At 45.7% G+C, this 23888-nt stretch overlaps 1 protein-coding gene across 1 annotated transcript in view; it reads left to right on the top strand.

Annotated features, from left to right (window-relative positions):
* AMT (aminomethyltransferase) overlaps positions 1 to 23888 on the top strand; it is a 459623-nt gene that overhangs the window by 252835 nt on the left and 182900 nt on the right. The window contains exon 3 of the mRNA XM_069644169.1: positions 21149 to 21229. Coding sequence (XP_069500270.1) covers positions 21149 to 21229 — 81 coding nt within the window. The remainder of the gene's footprint in view (positions 1 to 21148; positions 21230 to 23888) is intronic.

The following is a 23888-nucleotide window of genomic DNA, read 5'->3' as shown; positions in this document are numbered from 1 at the left end:
CAGACACCACCCTTTGCCCTGCCCCACGCCATTCCTTCCAACACCCCAGCCTTCCCTACCTCCCTACACCCCCACACCCAAACCCTCCCACTACTAGGCAGAACACGCCGCATACGCCTCTCCACTAGAACCGCACACAAACTCACTCTAACTAGACCCATCACTGTAGCTAAGAGAAATGACTTTCAGCACGCACACAACACTCGCACTCCAAAAATCGGCTCATCACTCCCTGTCCCACTGCTTCTACCATGCCGAAACTCCACCGGACACAGGAGAACCCCATCACCAACCCCTAGTGGACCACTACCACAAGTGATACCCTTCAAAATTCACTCAACATCACAGCGACACATACTAAGACGAATTTGACCCCTTCTCTGAGCCCTCCCACAACCATACAACCCTTACTGGGAGCCATACTTAATGTCCGGTCCCTCGGGGCCCATGCCATCGATATACACATTAGCATACTAGAAACCATACTTGATTTCTTAGTACTCAACGAAACATGGCCACACTCAGCCTCAGGCCCCCAAATCACCTAAGCCATCCCCCCCCTAGTATACCCTATTAAGGGCAGACCGCCTAGAAGGCATATGTGGCAGAGTAGCAATCATCCACAAAACCACTCTGCAATTCAGAGAATGCAAAATGGAACCACTTACAGGCAACAAACTCCTCTCATTCAAGCTAGCCATCAACCCCAAAACTACCATACATTTCTTAACCTACAGAGCACCAAATGCCCTGAGTAGCCCTGACGTAGACCTACCTCTTAATTACACCACCACTCAAACCCAAAACCAAGAACATCCTTTTAGGAGACCTCAACCTAGGCTACAACGTCCCTACAGACAGCAAAACAACAGCCTGCCACAATGCCTTCCAAGAGATGCAATTTTCTCAAATTGTGAGTGCCCCCACCGACTCCAAAGGCAATCCTCGACTGGATTCTCACACTTAACACCACAGTAACCATAGTTGACATCCTTAACATGCAGTGGATAGACCACTGCCTTATTAAATTCAACATAAACCTGGACCCTGACCCAATAGCCAAAACTCGCAACCTAGCACCTATACAGATCAGGAACTCTCGCAAACTCACCCCTGAAAATCTCAACCCTTTACTACACAACCTGATAAATACCAAACAACTACAAAGCACCAACACAGCTAGCATCGCAGTCAACTACCATCAATGTCTGAAAACGGCTATATATGAAGTGGCCCCACTTAAAACCAAACAACTCAAACCCAAACGTAGCTCCCCCTGGTTCAATGATGACCTCATTGAACTCGGAAGAAAAAAAAAGAGCCGTAGAACACCTCTACAGAAAAAACCACTCCTCCGAATTACAATCCAAACTCCATCAACTATCCAAAGATTACAAAAGTAGCGTACTCTCCCACAAAGCTGAATCGTTTAACAAACACATGTCCATGCAGCGTACAATACAAAAGATTTATTCATGATTATCGGAGAACTAGAATCCCCTATTCTACTTCCGGCCACATCAACACATACAAAGCCTAGTGCACCACCATTCAGGATGAACTGTCCGCTAAAGTAAATACACTACAATGCACTAGAACTCACAGGCAACCCATCTCACCCCATGGGGTACCCCAACTACCAGACCAAATTCCACTACGCCCAAGTTACGAACGACCAGGTCCTTAAAACAATAGCATCCCTCAAGCCTTCCAATTGCAAAGGCAATGTCTTCCCAGCTAAAATAGTCAAAGATTGCGCAACCACACTAGCACCCATCATTACTGAATCTCTGCGGCCTTCGATTTGGTCGATCACGACAAGCTATGCCAAACCCTAGCCAATTTCCACTTCTCGACAAAAGCCACTACATGGATAAAATCCTTCCTCTTGACCGCACCTCAAGAGTCTTCCTAAGAGAAGAAGCAGCTGACCCCATCCCAGTACTGTTAGTAGTACCGCAAGGATCCTGCCCTTCCCCCACCCTTTACAACGCCTACACTAAATTACTGTTTGCGGCACTTGACGCCATGGGTGTCATCTACACAAACTTCGATGACGACACACAAATACTCATACCCATCACAGGCAACCTCGATCAGGATACAGCTACCATCAACAAAATGTACGCTCTTTTCCAAAACTGGATGGCTAACAATAGTCTTTGTCTCAATGGAGAAAAAAACTGAGATTCTCATAGTTGGCTCCCCAGCTAGACGCCGCAAACTCCATTCTGACTACTTGTCTATAATGATAGATGGTGCCCCTATCCCCATCTACCGTAAAGTCAAAACCTTAGGAGTTCACATTTACTCCAGCCTCACCATGAATAATCACATCAGCGCACTCGGCTCTCCCACAGCATATACGGCTAAACTCGTCACACTAAGCAGACCCCTCCTCTCCACTGATAACTGCCTCACACCAGCCAGAGCCCTCATCCTAACAAAAATAGACTATTGTAACGTCCTACTATTAGGCAACTCAAAAAATAACCTAAACAAACTACAACTCCTTCAAAACAAAGCTCCCGGGGCAGGTTGAGGCATAAACAGAAGAGAACATATATCCCATCACAGAAGGGATGCCCACTGGCTTCCGGTGCAAGTCAGAATTGTCCACAAAACGCTCACCATCACCCATAAATGCATTACAGACAGCGCCCCCACCTACCTCAGCCAAAGCATCTCCCGCAGAACCTCTGCCAGAACACTCAGATCCAGCGCCGACACACACCTCCACATCCCACGCTTCACAACCTCCGGAGCAGGTAACACCAGCTTCCCCATAGCAGCTACCTGCATCTGGAACTCACTTTCCGCCCATTTTAGCAACAAAACCTCCTTCCCGAAGTTTAAGAAATTATTAAAAACCTGGCTATTTAACAAATATTAACAGGTCCAACTTTACATGTCCCCTCCCTATCTACACACCGCCCCTCAACTCATGTAACTGTAACGTAATGTAAATGATATATGTATTTTTGTTCATAATGTTTGTATATTACAGCCCAAGACATCCAAGATATTTGTAACCGTACAAGCTCACCAAGATGTATGTAACCTATGCTGTGACACCCAAGGGTTTGGGCGTATAACCAAATGCAATAAATAAAGAGGAATCAGTTATGTCCTCAGGCTCTAGAGATGCTCAAATCGCCACTGTCTGCCGATCGGTTTTTACCAAGCTCAAAATGCTGAAAGAAGTACTTCTGTTTCTTCCGGCGGAGTCCAGGACTATGATTGTGACGGCTTCCATTATGGGTTCCCTAGACTACTGCAATGGTATCTATCTTGGCCAACCTGAGGCCCTGTTACGATTGCAGATCCTCCAAAACGTAGAGGCTTGCCTCGCCTTGAAGGCCCCTAGACTTGCTCAGTCTTCTGACCTTCTTCGCCACCTTCACTGGCTCCCTGTCAGGAGCCGAGTCAAATTCTAAATCTTATGTCTTGTCCACCGTGCCACTCACAATGCTGGGGCCGAGTTTCTTCAATCCAGACTTGCACCTTATAAACCTAGCAGGCTCCTCCGCTCAGCCAATCAGTCACTGCTGAACATTCTCAATTTCTGGCGGGTCAGAGCAGGAGGGAGATTTGTTTTGGTACTTGCCCCCATGCTCTGGAATGCTCTGCCACCAGAGATCCGTAACACTCCTGACTATCTTCCTCTTACACTTAAAAACTCATCAGTTTTAACCACTGGGGTCTGTAGCCTCCTCTCTTTCCTCAGTGCCTTGATGCCTCTTGGTCTTTGCTTGCGCTCTATAAATACCATTATAATAAAATACAATACAATGGTGCCTTTAAAACTCTTTTTTTATGAAAGGGGTCCTTCAAAGTATTTTCCTTAATCCAGCAGGTTTTGTCTTTTTACGAGTCAAACACCTCAATTTTCAAAGAAATGGGTACATCGTCTGACAAGGATATTATGCCTATCTTTACCTCGGTGGCCTTTTTAAATACATTATGGGAAACCACATAGGTCAATATTCAAGTAAGTATGATGGAAATGAGCCTAGAAGAAATAAGTCCTCTTTCCCCAGCTGAGTATTCCCAACTCCATTGAACTCCATGTAGTCTTATGCCTGAGGGCGATACTCCCCAGAGCTTCACACATAGTAGGTGAAGAAGGGTTCTGGCACAAAATCAAAATCCCAGGCTATTGCTCCCCTCTCTTCTGATGTTTCTTAAATATCCCACCAAGAAGGGATCCTGTCCCTGGTTAGAAGCTTACAATGATATCAACATTGAAGGTTATCTTCCCATGTGTCCCAAAACAATAAAGCTGCCATCATGGTCTGCCTTAATTTTTCTACAAGAAAGGAGAAGCACCTTTGCAGAAGAATAGCTAACCGCAACCTCTTGAGTGCATTTCTTCATGAAACAGTTCGAGGTTCACTCCCTCTAGTTAACGAAAGTCCTTCTTTGATGGTTACTTTTATATATGGTTGTTCTGCATAGGAGGACAGGAGTCCAAAGTAGTAGGCTACTGTCGGTGGCAGAGCATGTTCTAGTGCTGCTCCTACCTTGTGTAACTCTCTCCCCCTATCTATTCAGAACATTGCGAATCACCTTTGTTTCCGAAGAGCCCTGACAACGTTTCTGTTTAACCTTTGATCTGGGGTTGAGTATCAATACACGACTTTCCAGTTGTCCGTCTCTCGTTCTGAGAGCCCAGAGCACCAGGATACCTTTTTGTTCGCAGTCGTGCTTTATAAATCGCATAACAAAACATAACAAATATGTGGCTTTACCTGTGCTGCTGAGTGAACATTTCCATGGGTTTGCAAAACATGAAGTTTCACAAAGTACCTAGGCGGTGCATTACAATCAGTCCTGTGTCTACCTACTTTGTGATCCTAGTCGATTTAGTATATCATGTCAGGGGGGTCCCTATGATCGATGTAAAGAGTAACTCGTATGCTGCAATAACAGTCCCTGAGTGTAAATGCCTTCATCAACTAAAGTGTCTGGTTCACATGCATTGACTTTCTCCAAAGGCTGAGATCTGTTTTATCATTTATCACATGTGTCCGATCTGTCCAAAGGTTGCATATTTCCACTTTCAGAGAAACTTCAAGTCTTAAGTCTTAGTGAAGCTCCAAAGTGTTCTGTAGTATAGTCATGGAACGTCCAGAAAGTGTGCCCCCTTCCATTCCCCCCTGTGCTACTCCACTCTCTGACAAACCTAGGAAAGGCAACTTTCCACAAGAGTAACAGTTTTGGCAAACCTCTTGCCCCTCTTCTCAGAAATAGATATGAAAGTGTGCCCAGCAATAGTTAAAAGACGATTCTAAACAGGAGCCATGGAGGCTTTCAAGATATTACACACACTACTTTGAATTTTAGCTGGTACCCTCTCCGACTAGAGGCACTCATCTTGATATAAACAGCGAGTTGCAACAAAAAGTCACGGCACCAGGGTGCAACTTAAAACAAGATGACTGTGTACCTTCCCATGTCCATTGCATCCTGTTGGGGGCTCTCTGTAGTTGTAATCTAGTCTGTGAAGGCTTGTGGCTCAGCTCAGTAAAGAGGCTTCTACTCCTCAATGAATAACTGCAGCACCACACGGCTACACCTTCTCCAGGCAGTGCAGTGAGCCCTTTGCACAGACTTGTGCTGCTTCTGCAATGCTCCTCTTGCCCATCTACTCTGGTACACCTTGATATTGGACCACTTCACGCTTGCTGCATGAGGCTAAGGCAGTCTCTGAAAGCATTCCCAGCAGGCTGCACCACTCCTGGTTGTGTCCCCATGGTCTCTGTATTGAGGGTGGGCATCACTCTACAGCTTCACTGACTTTCAACACCACCATGCTCAGATCAGACCCAGGCTCTACCATTCTTCTTTGCCCACAGAACGCTGATGGAGGAACTGCTCACTACGAAATGCTCCAATGAGTTCTTGGGATCACAATCGATGGCGTCCTCTTAACAATCCCACTTAATTATGTCTTTATCGGAAGAAACTGGGTACTCCAATGTCAGAGCAGTGAGGCACGTTTCACTTATGCTACCGACGTGGCCAGTACCCAAATACATTACATTGTACCGATATTTCATTAGCCAGCATTTCTCTATGGACCTCACTCCATGTGGTTCCATCATGACTTTCACTCTCACCAGAGGTCCCCTGTAACTGACTACTACCGCAATAGTCTGGAGTACTTTTTGTAACTAAACTTTGTCTCTGCCTCTTTGGGTCCTGCTCAACTCCACTTTGACACAATCCTGCACCTGTTTCTGAAGGCATCATCTGCACCATTAGCCAATTGTAGTATCATCTTCCATCTTGCACCTGTTTAGTAGCCAGTGGCCACTTGTTCCCCCTGCTACCTCTATTCATACGTTTCATTAACCTGTAGCCGCACTCCTCCCCTCATACCTCTTGTTGCTCTGACTCCATACCTCATAGTTTTTAGCCACAGATCCAAATGGCTCTTTGTGCCTCTGTTCCTGTATTCCACCTGGAAACAAATTTAGTGTTGCTATGAAGATCTGTTCTATACTTACTGTCAGTCTACATCTGTAGGTGTCCGATGGCTTATCAAAATCAGCAGTCCTCTGAATTCTCTATTGCATCTATTCCTGTTGTGTTTTAATTCGTTGAGTCTACTTGCCTGTGCCCCTAGGTGTTCTTTGTGGTTCTCGATTATCCCACTAGAAGTCAGCAACTTAGTTTGGGTCTGTCCTACCCATATCTGTTCAGTTATCTCGATTTTTAGTCCAGTTACTAAAATTCCTCTTTGAGTCGATCTGGGGCATTCTATCACTTATGGCCTTCTGCTCTCTGCTTATGGCATGGTGCTGTCTACCTGTATTTGGAAAGTTGCATTTTATTTACTTCTGGCCCAGTGCTTTGTACCTGCATGTTAAAAGCCTAATTTCAGTTGCCAACAGATCAAATATTCCATTGCACTGAGATATACTGCTAATGCCCTCGCTATGCTAGCTTCCTCCGGCACTATCCCCGTTCACTACTCCATACTCTCACTCCTCCTCACCCCACATAGTCCTCTGTCCTTCATCATTCTCCCGAAGGTCTTTACTTTCTCTCTTTATATGCACCCCTCACTCCACCTACTGTACGCTCTCTCCTTAACTTTCTTGTAAACCCTACGACGCTTGCCTCACAGTTTATGCCTGTTCTCTTTCACCCTGTTCTCCTCCTCTTAATACTTTGTCCCTCTATATTGCTCTTCCCCGAAAAGTGCACGGAACAACCAAAAATCACCAATGCAATTATAGAGCAAATACTTTGAATCATAAACAGACAGACACAATAACTCACAGCCACACACTCTTTAGAAGATAATCAGCTCTTTACGGCTATTTATTCAAAGATTACAAGTACATAGAAATAACTCATAAAAATCATAAGAATATAGATCACAGAAGAAGTAAAGAAGTCACAAAGAAATACATCACCGTGAGCATAACAAGATTCCTCATCTCGTCCAGAAGCAGCTGGAAGACCCCGGGAACAGCCAGGCCGAGAGTACCAAAGCTCACAGGAAGGCCGGACGTAAGCGTCCTTCTCCGGCTGAAGTCTCACCTGACCCCCTCCGGGTTTGCGCATATATACACACTCCACAAAGGGGAGTTAGTTCTCGAACATTCTGGAAATTGCACTTGCGCAGTTGAGGAACAGCCGTCGGTTGCCAGCTGGGTCAATCGAGAGCTCCCTCCCCCAAGAAGCGTGGTGCCTCCCTTCTCTAAAAACACGCTCCACGGAGAACAGTAGCAAACCATAACAATGTTAGCTTTCCCAGCAGAAATGGCCTTGACCGCATACCAGATTTGGAAAAGCATGTTTGTCTCAGCACTGTGACTCTAACACTCAACAAAATGTGTGCAGCGTTTCACTGCGGTATGAAGTAAATATCCAACATGGCTCCGAGCGCTCCCAGAATGCATTGCGCACCGACGCCATTTTGGATCAAGCATAAATCAAGCATAACAATTCCACCCTTTGGATATTTATCTTCCATATCCCGGTGGCACAGGAACCTGTCTCTCAAACCTACGAAATGTTAAAACTAAATTGGGAATACATTGAATGCAACAACAACAAGCAATTATAATAGACAATATAATAAAAATGCAAGCAAAAATGTAACGTAGTGTACCCCCAATATCAGGTATCCATGAAAATAACCAATCCCCCAAATTTATATCATGATCTTGAGACACTTGAGAAATGAGATCTCTCAAACCTCGAATATGACTTTCAATAGATCGTGAGTGGTCACTTAAATTGAAACAACACATACCTTCAAAGGCATTACACCCTAAATTATGTTTTAGCAATAGGTAATCAACAGCAGCTCTGTTCTGCAAAGTTGCTTTTCTAATAACTTGACTATCAAGGAGTAATTCTTCTAAAGCCTGCGAAGCATGATTAAGACTTTTAACTACTAAACACGCTAATTTCATCAAAGATTTGTAACCTCCAGCAGCTAAACCCCAAACACCCACTAATGAAAGGGTTAATGCTAGAACCTCAGCTTCTGATAACAAATGTACATGTGAATCACAGTCAGGAGATAGCCCTACAGATTCGAAAGTTGATCTTTTACCTCGAGTTATCGCTAAGTGTAAGGGAAACATCATCAGTCCTAATCGAGTTAAAGCACATGGACCTCCAGAAATGTTAGCTGGAATATAAGTATATGTAATGTTACCACATGAAAAGAGCCATCCTGTTGGAAGTTTCACATGATTCAAATGACCAGCAGTTATCACTGTATGATTACAGGACATAGTATTATTTACACTGGTGCACTTGTGTGACATTCGCGAACATAGTCGCTTCTCGAACATGGTGTTATTGTACTGACTGGTCCACTCTATTTGTCGGCAGTTGCCAATTTCTTGTGCTTTGCACGTCATAATATAACACACATCACCTTGAGTTATATTGTAAGTAATAACCCATGTCAAATTTCTCCATTTCCTGTCAGTCTCTTGGCAGAGCCGACAGTATTCGTAAACTGAAAAAGATTGTCTAATGTCTTGAACTAAAGAATCATTATGGGTGATGCCGAAGATATGCTTTAAAACTGGAACAGGCGTCGGCACCGCTACTAAACACGTAGTCAATAAAGCTTCAGCATTGGGCACATCAGTAAGACAAAAGTGTGATATGTTCAGTACTTGCTGTGCCAGATATATCCACATATTCTCCTCTTGGGTAATCATAGGAGAGTGTTTCCGTCTTCCTACAAACGACTCTTGCACGGCTGGCATCAAGGTTGTTTTCACTTGTTCCTGATGTGTTTGTCGCATTTCACGAATCCATATCTTCGGTCTGGCGGGCTTTTCGGCACTGGCATAGGGCTGCTTGGGGACAACATTATTCATCACGATCAGTATCCCCTTGATCACTGGCACAGATGTGACATTTTTCGGTTGTAACAGCAGATCGTTTAACTCGCCCAAATGGAGTCCATTTAGTGCCACAGTTACACCAACCAGACCCAGAATCTACAAAGCAAACCCAGAAAAGAGATATCAATGTTGCACATCACTCTCTTAGGTAACATTTGTCTGTGGGTACATATTGCCATTTCTTTCTACCAGGCTCCATAACTAAAACAACTTGATCTTTGCCTGATGCAATGACATCTGCGGGCACTGGTGGGCCACTTGGCTTTTCCACCCACACCTTTGCACCCGGTACCACACTGTCTGAAGAGCCAAAACCGTGATTCCCACGGGTAGTTAACACTGTAGGAGGCTCCCCTTTCTTAATCATGGACAATTTAATCTGAATGACTATCAATTGGGCCACTCGATCACCCTTGTGTATTGATAACAATTGATCCCCACTATTCATTAGGATGACTTTAATCTCGCCTTGGTAATCAGCATCAATTACCCCTCCCAACACTTGAACTCCCTTCAATGCTAGGCCAGATCTAGGGGCAATCCATCCCATATGCTCTGGGGGAATTTGTATTCCAATCCCTGTTTCAATTACAACTATTCCTCTTGGATCTAATCTTATTTCTTCATTAGAATGCAAGTCTACCCCGGCTGACTCTGGAGTTGCTCGATAGGGAGCTAAAGAACATGGAGTAATTTCCCAGTATAATAATGTTTCTCTGACTGAATTGGGTTGAACCTGTAAAGTAGGAGTAATTAGTCTCATCAAAGGAGTTTCATGTTCATACAGAGGCCTATTTAACACTTGCACCGCATCAAACACACGATCACGCCAGCCTGCCAAACTGCTGTCTCCAGATTTGTGCAACTGTTCTTTCAGTAACCCATTCATTCGTTCAATTAGCCCTGCCGCAGCTGAATGGTAGGGCATGTGATAGATCCACTCAATGCTCTTTTCCTGACAAAATTCTTGGATTAATTTGCCTTTGAAATGTGACCCATTGTCACTTTGAATCTGCAAAGGCACTCCATAATGTAATATGATCTGATCTAACAACCTGATAGTGTTCAATTGGGTTGCACGTTTGCACGGCAAAACCATCAAATATCCCGAGTAGGTATCCACAATAGTGCATGCATACTGACAACCTCTGCTGATTGGCATAGGACCGATATAATCAATTTGCCAAATTTGACCTGGTAATTTTCCTCTTCTCAATGTGCCTCGAACAATTTGAGGTATCGGTCTATGTAATTGGTATTGGCACACGCGACATTGCAAAATAATGGTTTTCACTACTTCTAAAGGAAGACTGATGCCTCGAGCTTGTGCCCACCTGATAGTAGCCTTTTCTCCAAGGTGCCCACATTTCTGATGGGCCCATTTGGCCAAACCCCCCATATCGTCTTCCCGAGCCTCTGCATTCACTGAGGAAATCTTGGTGTGTTCATCTGCAACAGAATTAAACCAACGTTCTAATGAATCTGTGGCACAATGCGCGTCCACATGATATATAGGGACTTCACTTTGTAATAGCATTTCTGCAATATCTTGCCACAGTTCTTTTCCCCACAACTCTTTTGAATGAATCTTCCATCCATTCTTTTGCCAAGTTGGCAACCACACTGCCAATCCATTCGCCACTGACCATGAATCTGTGTACACATAACACTGACCAGGGGTCTCTTGTTTCAACGCTTGGTAAACTGGGTAAAGTTCTGCAAACTGACTGCTCTTCCCTTTCCCTGTCGTTGCCAACATCTTCTTTGTTTTGGGATTGTATGATACTGCTTTCCAGTACCACTCAGTTCCCACGTATCGGCTGAACCATCCGTGAACCAAGCATGCTCTGTTTGCTCCACGGTCAAATCGCTGTAAGGGACTCCCCATTTCACGGGAGACTCACGTTTTTCAGGCACTTCCGGTGGTATGTAATCTGAGGGCGGTATGTTGGCTACTTGCTCATGTAGTTTTGCCACTCCACCCTTTCCTGATTTGGCTCTGTCTTGAATATACCATTTCCACTTAATTATTCTGGCTTCTTGAGCATGTCCTATATGATGCGTTTTAGGAGAGCTCAGTACCCACTGCATAATTGGTATTTCAGGTGTCATAAATACATCATGACCCACCGTCATCTGCTCAGTATCAACAAGAGCCCAATAACACGCAAGCAATTGCTTCTCAAACGGAGTATATGAGTTACCAGCATCAGGCAACTTACGACTCCAAAACCCTAATGGCACACGTTTCTTGTCTTGTTTCTGCCACACACTCCAGTTGGCATAATTGTCTTGCACAGACGCATTTAATTCCACTTCGCCTTCCTTCAAGGGCCATAAATCAAGCACCTGCTGCACGGTGTCTTTCGCCAACTCAAAGGCTCTTTGCTGCTCTTCCCCCTACTGAAACTCATATTTCTTTCGTGTCACCTTGTAGAGGGGGGGCAATATCTGCCCTAAATGCGGAATGTTCTGTCTCCAAAAGCCAAACAGTCCTATAAACTGCTGAGCTTGCTTTTTGTTCGTTGGAGTGGTGAATTCAAGTATTTTTTGTCGAGCTTTTGGCACCATTTCTTGATGCCCATGATGCCACTGAATCCCTAGAAATATCACTGTTTCAGCTGGACCTTGAATTTTACTCGGATTAATCTCCCACCCTTCCTTGTTCAATCCTTCCATAAGGACATCTAACTGGCTTTGCACACTGTGTTCATCCTTGGATGAAAATATCATCAATGTAATGACAGATTTGTATGTCAGGTTTGCACGGTATCTTATCTAAGTGCTCTGCCACCAGCCGGTGACAGATAGTCGGGCTGTGCATGTACCCCATGGGTAGTCTCGTGAAAGTGTACTGACGTTCACCCCACGTAAATGCAAACTGTTCTTGACACTCATCAGCAATTGGCACGGAGAAAAATGCATTAGGTAAATCGATCACTGCATACCAAGTCCCCTCAAACTTTTGGACATTTCCAATCAAGGTAATAGCATCTGGGACTGCGGGCACTAAGGGAGGAGTATGTTTATTCAACTCCCTGTAATCCACCGTCATCCTCCACGACCCATCTCCCTTTTTAATAGGCCAGAGCGGATTGTTCCATGAGGTGGTGACAGGGCGTAATACACCCGCCTCCACGTACTCTTTAATGGTGTCTGAAATTTCCTTGTGCCCCCCAGGAATGCGGTATTGTTTCATTGCTACCCGCTTGGTTGCCACTGGCACTTGCACTGGGGGCATATTCAATTTGCCTACGGTAATGGGTGTACAAATTAATGCACTCACCCCAAACTGGTACGTTTTACCGCCAAGTCCCAAGGTTAACCCTTCCAAAATGTCAAAGCCAATTATATATTCAGGTATCGGGACAATCAACACTTGGTATTTCTGCCTATTCAAATTGCCTATTTTCATCTCCACTCGCGTTTGTACTGCGGGGGTCTCTTTTCCCCCTGAACCTGTAATCGTAAAATGTTTGCCTTTAAATCGTGTCGGATTACCATGAATCAAAGAGGCCGCCGCCCCGTGTCTATCAATGCTCGCACTCCTTGTGTATTTCCTGGCCCCCAAAAAATCTTAACATCAACATGAGGCCGCCTATCCACCTTTATGCGGGCAGACGCTGCCGGAGCTTGGCCGAAGCCCTAGTCAAACTTCAAATGAGTGTGACTCGACTCAGCCTCTAGCATCACACTCACCACTTTTCTCAAATCAGCTTATGTTGGCTGGTACGGGGAAGGTGTCCCCATAGACCCTTCGTCTTGTTCTTCCGCAGGGGGAGCAGAAGGTGGGTGTCCCCCTGTAGCGTGGTGACTACTTGTTTCTTAACCTCTTTATAGCGCTCTTTGGCTGCAAGTCCTCGTTTTTTGTATAACTCATACATTACTCTGGTTTCGATGCCATCAATTTCTTCATGTGGCACGCCATCTTTTAACAAAGCCAAAAACATGTGTTTTCGGGACACTTGGGTGTCTCTGCTATCTTGCCGCCTGCCTTCAGTTCTTCTCTCACTACGCCCCTCTCTCTCCCGTGGCTTGTTATCACTCTTATCCCACTCTCCCAGATCTGCAAGTTGTCGAATGGCATCTGCTACCTCATCAGTAGCCTTGCCCGTCATACCTACGAGCAAAGTCATAATGACACTTTTGTATGCGGGTGGCGCAGTTCTAATCACCATGTTTCAAGTTGAAACTGAGAGCGGCACGGCTCCTATGTGATCAGGCGCATCTATATGAATCGCCTCTTTCATAGCATGCTCTCTGACTTTTTGAATTGCTTCTCTCAACGTATACCACTTCGTTTCTTCATCTGTGGTAATAGGGTATTTACGGTTACATGCTTGAGCTACCAGGTGCAACAAAGACACCTGCGTATCTGGACCATTCTGCGGGTGTGGTCCGGTTCCACTGTTTTCTGTTTCGCCTCTGGTTTGGGGTCAGACTCTTCTGCAGAACTAATTTCTAGACTGGTCGAATCAAAAATATCACGATCCCACTTGTCCGGATCCCAGTCTACTCCACCGGTAGCGATTACAGTTGCCACCTTTCTTTTGTTGACCCCTCCCCGTCTTTTCCTATACTTATACCGGGCTACTCTGACTGCTGCCCTCTCGGCCACCGCCTGATATGTGTCGGCCTTATCTTTAAACAATTTCATTTGAATCTGCTGCATTAACGCAGTCTGCCGTTCTGCAGCTAGCTCTCTCTCTCTAATCGCAAAACCTCATGTTCCATTTCCACCTTCATTTGATGTATTTTCCTATAAGCATGCAAAAGAACCCAACCTCGCCTACTTAATTCCGCACATTCTTTGCCACGTTCTACTGGAACTTGTTGCAAGCATGCACTTACATCAGTCGGATCGTCATCTCCCAATCCTTCATCCCAAGTTTCACTTAAACCAGCACCACATGCCCTTGCCTGAGCCAACTTATCATATGGACTCTTAGTCCAACCTGGGATAACAAAATCAGAACAGTCACCGCCAGCGGTAACGTTCTTCTTCTTGAACAAACTACTCATTATCGACAACCAAATCCTATCTACGTTTCAACAGAATCTTGAATACTCGGCACAATTCATCACAAGCACCCTGTTTGTGACGGCAAAAATGGATTGCTCTTCCCCGAAAAGTGCACGGAACAACCAAAAATCACCAATGCAATTATAGAGCAAATACTTTGAACCATAAACAGACAGATACAATAGCTCACAGCCACAAACTCTTTAGAAGATAATCATCTATTTACGGCTATTTATTCAAAGATTACAAGTACATAGAAATAACTCATAAAAATCATAAGAACATAGATCACAGAAGAAGTAAAGAAGTCACAAAGAAATACATCACCGTGAGCATAACAAGATTCCTCATCTCGTCCAGAAGCAGCTGGAAGACCCCGGGAACAGCCAGGCCGAGAGTACCAAAGCTCACAGGAAGGCCGGACGTAAGCGTCCTTCTCCGGCTGAAGTCTCACCTGACCCCCTCCGGGTTTGCGCATATATACACACTCCACAAAGGGGAGTTAATTCTCGAACATTCTGGAAATTGCACTTGCGCAGTTGAGGAACAGCCGTCGGTTGCTAGCTGGGTCAATCGAGAGCTCCCTCCCCCAAGAAGCGCGGTGCCTCCCTTCTCTAAAAACACGCTCCACGGAGAACAGTAGCAAACCATAACAACGTTAGCTTTCCCAGCAGAAATGGCCTTGACCGCATACTAGATTTGGAAAAGCATGTTTGTCTCAGCACTGTGACTCTAACACTCAACAAAATGTGTGCAGCGTTTCATAACACCCTCCCATTTCCCTCGCCCACAAAAGGACTCCTAGTCAATCTACTTCCTTGAATCTCATCTACGCTCCTTGCTTCCCATCCAATGTTCCCTCTGTTCCCTCTTACTTTCCAAATATTCTTACTCTAGTGCTCTGTAATGTCTAATCAATCTGTAATCAAATATCCTTCATTAGTTATCACTTTTATTCTAACAATTAACCTCTTGCAGTCATTATATGATATATTTTATTTGTATCGTGCTCATACACAAGTGTTTCAGAGCACAACGAGGAAAGGTTGGGGAACAAGGGGGGACAAAAACAGCAATCTTACTAGGCACAGTGACATTGAGAACGTGCAAGTGCAGGGGAGAGGGAATGGGGAAAGTGCAAGGAAGAGGGGAGAGGTCGAAAGTGCCTAGCCAGGGATAAAACGACGAAAAACTGGTAGTGCCACCAGCGAGATGGCAAGTGCGCGGTAAAGATGCAACAAGGGTGTCTGTTAAGTGCAAGTAGAGGGCCTATAGGGTGACAGATACAGACCTAAGTGTAGGGTTGCCAGGAGGCAGTGTGGGTGTGTGGCTGGGTGGGCAGGGACCTGCGCCAGAAAAAGAGAGGGTAACCAGGAACGCGGTGCCAGGCACAGCAGATCAGCAGGGGCGAGGAAGAGGGAAGGCAGAAGCAAAGAGGAAAGTCTTGAGGTGCTTCCTGAAACGGAGATGGTTCTCCTCAAGGTTCAGAGAGACAGGGAGGCTGTTCCAGAGTGAGGCCCCAGCTGAGGAAAGAGTTCTACCACCAACTCGTTGCTTGGAGAAGCAACTGACCCTGAGGGAGTTGGAGGTGGAGGAACGGAGAGCGTGAGAAGGAAGGCATTTACAGAGGGAGAGATAGTCATACCTGAAACCTGAGCCGCTCCCTTTAAATCTGCTACTACTGCTCTCATCCACCCCGATGAGCACCATCTCCTTCTATCGACCCCCATCCCCTTGGGCCCGCTGAATTTCTCTTATCTGACCCACCAACTTGAACTTGACACTCTCTACTCTGACCACTCCCTTACCAATCTACCCACTTGCTCCAAACCCACCTCTTGATCTTGTCTTCTCTGCTCCTCTCCCCCAAACCTGCTCCTCTCCACCAACCTTGCTATCAGTTCCTCCCCTTTTGACCACTGTTCCCCAATTCACTTTCTTACCCTTTCCTTCCTGGTTATTCACATGCAAATTCAAACCTGACATCCTGGCCTTACACCTAGCCAAAGTCAGCTGTCCCTGCTCTCTTGCTCCTCCCTAGGCTTCCTCCATTGAACAAGATCTGCCTCCTGTAAACAGAAATGCAACATTATCTCCACCATCCGCTCAAAGACCAGGCCCCACCCTTCACCTTGTGTAGAAGAATGTCCTTCTCTCCTTCGCTACGGACCTCATCTCTTCCAAAGCATCCTTCTATGCCATTATTATCACCACTTTATTTACTTATTTTATTTAATTTTTGTAATGCGCCAACATGCCTGTAGGCCTCAGGGCGCACACAAAGACAAGACATAGACACACAGGCACAAGAGGCAGTAGAGGAGGACAGAGTCAATGAGTTATTCCAGGTTGAAGAAGTGAGTTTTTATGGCGCATTTGAATACAGTATAGCTCTGGATCTGCCGTATCTGGGCTGGTAGTGTATTCAAAAGAAGGGGGCCCTGTGCATCAAGAGTGGTGCCTCCAAATTTGGCTGTCCTAAATTTGGGGTGTTTGAGGACGACCGCAGTAGATGAGCGAAGATTTCTCTCGTTAGGCTTGGCACTAATACGGGCCGACAGGTATGTCGGACTGCTGAGACTAAGGCATTTGTGGGTTGTGGTAAGCACCTTGTGTGTTATACGATGTTTGACCGGAAGCCAATGAAGTATTTTCCTAAATGTGGAGATGTGTGCTCGACGAGACTGGTTGGTGATATTGCGCACAGCGTTGTTCTGAGCCACTTGTAGAGATTGGATGTTGGAGGCAGTAGTGCCGGCTAGAAGACTATTGCAATAGTCTAATCTAGAATTAATCAGTGCTGTGGACAAGAGGGCACAGTTCTCTTCCGAGATGAAAGGGCGAATGTATCCTATTCGCTTGTTTATGAGGCCGCAGCTAGACTTAATGCTTGAAACATGGGACTTCATTGAACATTCTTCGTCCAGGACAACTCCTAGGGTCTTGACTTTCTTCTGGACGGAGATAATATTATCTGCGATAGAGAAACTGGCATAGTTGGTATCTAATTTAGTCCGAATATTTTTAGATGACACAATAAGGAGTTTGGTTTGTTTGTCATTAAGAGCAAGGGAGTTGCAGGCCATCCAGTCCTGTATGGCTTTGTAAATTTTATTGATGGTTTCAACGTCACTGCTATAAGAGCCACTCAGCTGTATGACTACCTGAGTATCGTCAGCGTAGTTTGTATATTGCACTCCTAATTTACTTAGGAGATCAAGAAGGGGACGGATGTATAGATTAAAAAGCAGAGGCGACGGACAGGAGCCCTGGGGAATGCTGCATGTCTGAGAGATGGGGGAAGATTGGTTGTTGCCTGCACAGACCCTAACCACTCTGGGACCCAGAAAGGAGGCTATCCATCTAGATGCTGTTACGGAGCAGTTTGCGACCTCTCCAATGTTTTCTCTATGTTTTTCAGCATGGGCCTGTAACTGCAGGTAAGCAAGTTTATCCAATATCTTGAGGATAAAGGGCACATTTGTTATGGGCCTATAGTTGTCGTTAGCTGGATCAAGGTTTTCCTTTATCAATGACTGTGTAATCCAGGCCGATTTTAACTGGTCCGGCACTAGACCCTCGTCAAAGGAAAGATTTACCAGTTTGGTAATCCATTGAACCAATGTTTCCGAGGGCTCCTTGAGAATACTTGTGGGACAGTCATCTGCGGGACAAGAAGTGGCTTTGAGGTCTTGGATGACCTTGGAGACTTCGTCTTCGGTGTAGTGCGTAAATGAGAATTGAGGGATGGTGTTTTCAATTATATCGGAAGCAGTGAAGTCAGTGGTAGTTTGTGTCGGTGCTACGTTGCTAAGGGCTTTCTTGATTTTATCTTTGTGAGAGTCGATCTTGAATAGAAAGGCATCATGAATGCCCTGACACCACTTATCATCCTTAATGATGTTGTTATTGGGTGGAGGCTGATTTTGAAACTCGGCTAGGATTTTAAAAAGCTCACTAGTGTTCCATTTTGCATTCGCAATTCTTTCATTATAGTGTTTAGCTTTAGCCTCAATAATGAGTTTTTTGTAGCTAAGGATGGAGTTTTTATAGTTTACACTCGCATCCACGTGCACTCTCCTCGACATAATATTTTCTAGTTCCTCCTCACCATAGGGTTTCCTTTGCTCTCTTTCTGCTGACAACTTTGCCAACAGATAAAATAATCTGTGACAACCTAACCCCCCTTCTATCTTTTTATTCATCCGCTTATATACCTCCTCTTATGACAATTTCGTTCAACTTCTCCCTATGAACTGGCTCCCATTGTTAGGACTGCTAATCCTTCCTACGCCTCAGTTGACCCATTTGGCCCGCAGACACTCAGGGAGTTTGCACCTCTCATCTGCTCCTATTTCGCCTCCTTGTTAAACTTCTATCTTTTCCTTGAAGTCTTTCCAAGCTGCTTCATGGTATTAACTGTCCTATCGGTCCTAAAATGTTCTTGGTCGACTCAAGCAACCCTGCCAACTATCTACCTATATCTCGCTTCTACCACTGTTCTAAAATCTTTTAAAAAAATTCTCTTTTACAGGGTCTCCTCCTACCTGGACACCAGTGACCTTGAAATATCTCTGGATTATGGTTTTCAAAGCCATTATTCAACCAAATCAGCCCTCGTCCACCCATCTCACTAGCTTTTTAACCTATACTTGTCCCTGCAAGCTACCCTCTATCCTTACCCTACTCTACCTCTTAGCCGCCTTTGATACAGTGGACCACTCCTTCTTTCTTTGACCCTTGCCAACATTGCAATTTAGCAAACCACTTTTGCAATTTAGCAAACCACTCTTAAATCGATCCTTCTCGAGGTCATGGAACAAGCCCACCTCTGATCCAAGACTTCTCCCTATTCGTGCCCCGGAAGGCTCAGTCCTTTTCCCCGCTCCCATCCACCCGTTACGCCACCTCCCTTGTTCAAATCATCTCTTCCTTTGAGGAACCCTTCCACATCTTGGTGAATGGCACACAAATCTTCGCCTTCACTACTTTTTTATTCCTAACCTCACAGCCCACATACCTGTTTGTTATATGCCACTGGATGGCATTTCATTGTCTTATACAGAGCTCTCCAAGACCAAAGTCATTGACCTTTCTGCCTCCAATGCCCCCTTTCCTTTCTCATTGCCGTCCACTTTATTCACTTCCGGTAATGCGTGCAGTCTTGACATCCTCCTGAACAGCAACCATAGCCTTCATCCCTTTATTACTGCTACCTCTGATGCGGCCAGGATTAGCCTCCTTAACATAAGGGAATCTGACCCTTATTGACCACCCCACTAAAACTCTTATAGTGACCTTAGGAATCAGTAAACTTGACTTCTGTGCCACCGTCCATCTTGGCCTCCTTCTATGCTCCTTCAATTCGCTGAACAAGAAACTCCAGGTTTCCACATATACCCTATGCAGCTGGCCTTACCCTTCCTTCTCTCACTTCCAAACACCACCACCTCTGGCCTTCAAGGAAAAACCTGTCCCTCGTTAAATAGATTTCAGTCTTTTGACATCTAAATATCACCCACCAAAACTTGTGATGGCATCAGCCAGAACTAGGAAGTCACTGTGGTGGGGGAGCGACCTCAGATGCAGTCATTTTGTGCGGGGGTAAGGGGTGATGTGCTGCAGGGTGTGTGGGGGTGAGGATGGGGCGGCGTGATCACAGGAGTGGGGAATGGTGGGAACACTGGATTTGTTTAGATGCTGCGGGCACATGGAGTAGGAGGCTGGGTGAGGAGGGACTTTACGCGGGGCTCACAGGTGTGAACCCCTGATGAATCATGGCTGGGCTTTCCATGTTGGGGGTGAAACTGTCCGATATTTGGCAATCCACCCATTGAAGGCTGCTCCCAATCAACAACCTAAAAAAAGCTGTCTTTTTTGGGTGCAGCCTTCAAGGGCGGTTTTGTTGAACCCCTTAAATTCCTACTGTTTGTTTTCAAATCCTTCATGGGCATGCTTTGTCTTACCTAGTCAACATGATCTCTCACTATGCACAGCACTACACACACTCTGCTATTCTTTACATTCAAATCTCTCTGCCTCTCCTACCCCATTTGCTCCTTCTTGCTTCTGCTCCTTCTCCCTTCTAGCCCTGCTTCATTGGAACTCCCTTCTCCCTCATGTTAAAAACTCCACTACTATCAACTCATTTAAATCCTCTCTAACACTCTACCTCCTACACAAAAAAGAGCCCTTACCCCCGCTGTCCTGTCCCTGACCAACCTGCTCCATACTTTACTGTACATACTAATATGCATATAATTAGTCCGTGGTTTCTAACATGCACTCTCAATAATCCTTGACTGGTTACTATTTTTCTTTTCCTATAAAGTAAAGCCCCTGACTAAGGATTTCCCAGCTGACTGTTGATTCCTTTTGTAAACATTTCTGGGTGTAACGCATGTATCCTCAATAAATAGAACACAATAAATGCATGTTGCAGTAGCCAGCAATCAAATATGACTCAATGTTTGCCTCTGCCTCTGTACAGTCCTGTTGACTAAATTCTTAGTCTCTCCAGTACCTCGTTGCTTCGCCCTAGTTCTTTATGACGCCATACTGTTTTGTGTTTCTGTAATGTTCGTCCCTTGTGGTCACTTCTTGCCTCTCCTCTTGTACATAGTATGTATTGCAGTCCTAGCATGTTGATCATGTTATCTGCACCAGAGAGTGGAACTCTTGAAAGGCCCTGAAATGAGAAAAGTAATTTGGGACATTATGTAATTTTGTTTTTTAGACTAAAGTCCTGGGCAGAGATCGTGTAAAATTCATGGAAAGCCTGGTGGTTGCAGACATTGCAGAGTTGAAGCAAAACCAGGTAGGTCAAGAGAAGTGCCTGGTAACAAAATTGAGTTGGGCTTGAATTATTTATTGTCTTCATTGTTTGCTTGTTAGGCACTGATACGGCAAGTAAAATACAGTTTCAAAGCACCCACAGGGTGAGGAAAGGGAACAAGGGAGTGAAATCCAATACCAAACACAATATTTAATAAGAACATCGGGGAAACGGATGAAAGGACGAACCTACTATTCCTTGTGAGTATTCAGAATGTGCAAGTGCAGCAAGGAAGAGGGTAGAGCGGATAAGTGCTGGGGTGTCCAAGCTCATGGGTGAGCCACAGAAGAAGTGCTAAGGTTATTAAGTGCTACATAGCCTGGGGCCACATTAGGAGTAAGTGCAAACCTCCAGGGGGAAGGGAGTGCCAAGGGAAGTGCTGAGATGTAGACAGGAGCGGGGTTGATTGGGTGTGGGAGGCATGGGGCCCTGAGGATGCATAAGGGCCCCAGACAACAATCACAGCAAGTGTGGGATTAGCAGAGGAAAGAAGAGAAGAAGGAGGTAAAGAGGAAATTCTTGAGGAGCTTCCAGAATTTAAGGAAGTCCTGCTCATGGCGCAGAGTCAGGGGGAGGTTGTTCACCTACCCTCTGTTTAGCAAAACGCTTTACACACAAAGAGTTGGTTCCAGAGGAAGGTAGTGGTCTTGAGGGAGAGTAATTAGTAAGATAAAGTTGAAGATAGTGAGGTACCCAGGCCCAGACAGCCTTGTGGATGATGCAGAGGGATATGAATTTAATCCTTGCAGCAACTGGGAGCTAGTAAAGACTTTTTAGGGCATGAGAGATGCTGTCCCTTGGCTTAAGGCAAAGGATAAATCTTGCTGCCCTATTCTGGTTAGCTGGAGGGGTCACAATAGTCCAGCCTAGAGAGAACCAGGACTCGGGTAACATTAAGCCTCTGGGGGAAAATGTTAAAGGGGAGAATTCCTTTGAGAAGGAAGAGCTGAAAGTGGGACTTCTTGGCAATTTTCAGTATGTGAGGGAGGAAGGGAGGAAGGAGAGGGAGGAGTCAAAGAGGACTCCAAGGTTTCTTGCTTCATAAGAAGGAGCAGGGGGAGAGCCCAAGGAGGATGGCCAAAGTGAAGGGGAGAAGGCGGGAGCATGGCTCACGAAGGGAAGGATCTCAGTTTTACAGGCGTTGAGGCAGAGCTTGTTGGAGGTGCACCAGGACTGGATGGCAGATAGGCAGTCGGGGATGATGGAGGGTGCAAGAGGATCAGCAGGAAGTTTGAAGAAGAGCTGTGTGTCATCTGCGTAACACTGGAAGTTGAAGGAGAAGGAGGAGATGAGGCATGCAAGAAGCACTAGGTATATGTACCACAGGTGGAGAAGGAAGTAGGAGAGGAGAAGTTACCCAGGAGGATTTGGGAAGAGCGGTCAGTTATGAAGAATATGGTAGAGGCTTGGTATGAGGATGGAATGGTTGACTGTATCAAAGCCTGAAGAGAGATCTCGAAGGATGAGGACAGCTGGGGAGTTGAGTCCAGAGATGCAAGCAGTTCTTCATGGGTGTTCAGAAGAGCAGTTTGCGTGCTTCTCGATGCTCGGAATCAAGCTTGATGGTCGTGGAGACCATCAACAAGTTCAGTGTGCGAGTTGAGTTGGGGCAAAGACAGCTTTTCAAGCAGCTTCACAGAAAGGGGGTGATGGAAATAGGGTGGTAGTTGGCAGGGCAGGTAGGGTCTGCGTAAGGCTTTTTCAGGAGTGGGCGTACAAAGGAGTGCTTAAGCGAGGAGGGGAAAGATACAGTGAGAAAAGAGTGATTGCAGAAACCAGTGAGTACAGGGTCAAGAGAGCCAATGTTATCCTTGATCGTCCTGGATATGAGCAAGGGGAATCCGTTCAGAAGAGACCTTCATGGGACAGACAACTCTGGTAACTTCTTCAGGTGTGACAAGCGAGAAGGAGGAGAAGGAAGGAAGGAGGAGGAGGGTGAGGGGACAAGGGAGGCATGAGGGTGTTGGGTGGGTTGGGAGGTGTTTGGGTGGGTGGATAGCAAGGTTGTTCAGGATGTTCTGGGTTTTGGTGGCAAAGTGTGTGGCCAGTGCGTTGCACAGGGCCTGGGAAGGAGGAGGGGAGGCAGAGACTGTGGAAGGGATCCCTGCAGATCTTGAAGAGTTCAGCCGTGTTGTTGAATGCAGAGGAAACCCAAGCCTGTATGTGGGCTCTTTTCTTGGCACGGATGGAGAGTCTGTATTGCCTTTGGAGCAGGTGGCAGCCAGTTTGCCAGAGGATGAGCCTGAGGTATGCCACTTCCACTCCGCCGCCCTCCACTTTCGTTTCAGGGCTGCAAGTTCGGAGTCGTACCAGGTGTTAAACTTAGAGGCAGGTTTCAGGCACATCCTCATGATTGGGGCAAGAATGTCAAGAGTATTGGTGATGGACAGGTGAAGGTTGTTGAGAGGTAGAGTCAGAGGTAGAGTCAGAGGTAGAGTCAGAGGTAGAGTCAGAGGTAGAGTCAGAGGTAGAGTCAGAGGTAGAACGCAGAGGGGGATCAAGGTTAAAGCGAAAGCAGCAGCTGACACTTGTTTCATTAGGCGGATGTTAGTGAACAAGGTTGGCGGGGCTTTTTTTTTTGGGGTGGTCAGAGGGCCAAAGGAACGCAGGTGAGAGGAGAGAATGGTCTGAGCAGGAGAGA

The sequence above is a fragment of the Ambystoma mexicanum genome, chromosome 2p, assembly GCF_040938575.1.
Source record: "Ambystoma mexicanum isolate Mex_15411 chromosome 2p, UKY_AmexF1_1, whole genome shotgun sequence".
NCBI classification, from domain to species: domain Eukaryota; kingdom Metazoa; phylum Chordata; class Amphibia; order Caudata; family Ambystomatidae; genus Ambystoma; species Ambystoma mexicanum.
Note: the sequence above shows the minus strand (reverse complement) of the source record. Positions and strands in the feature narration are given on the sequence as shown.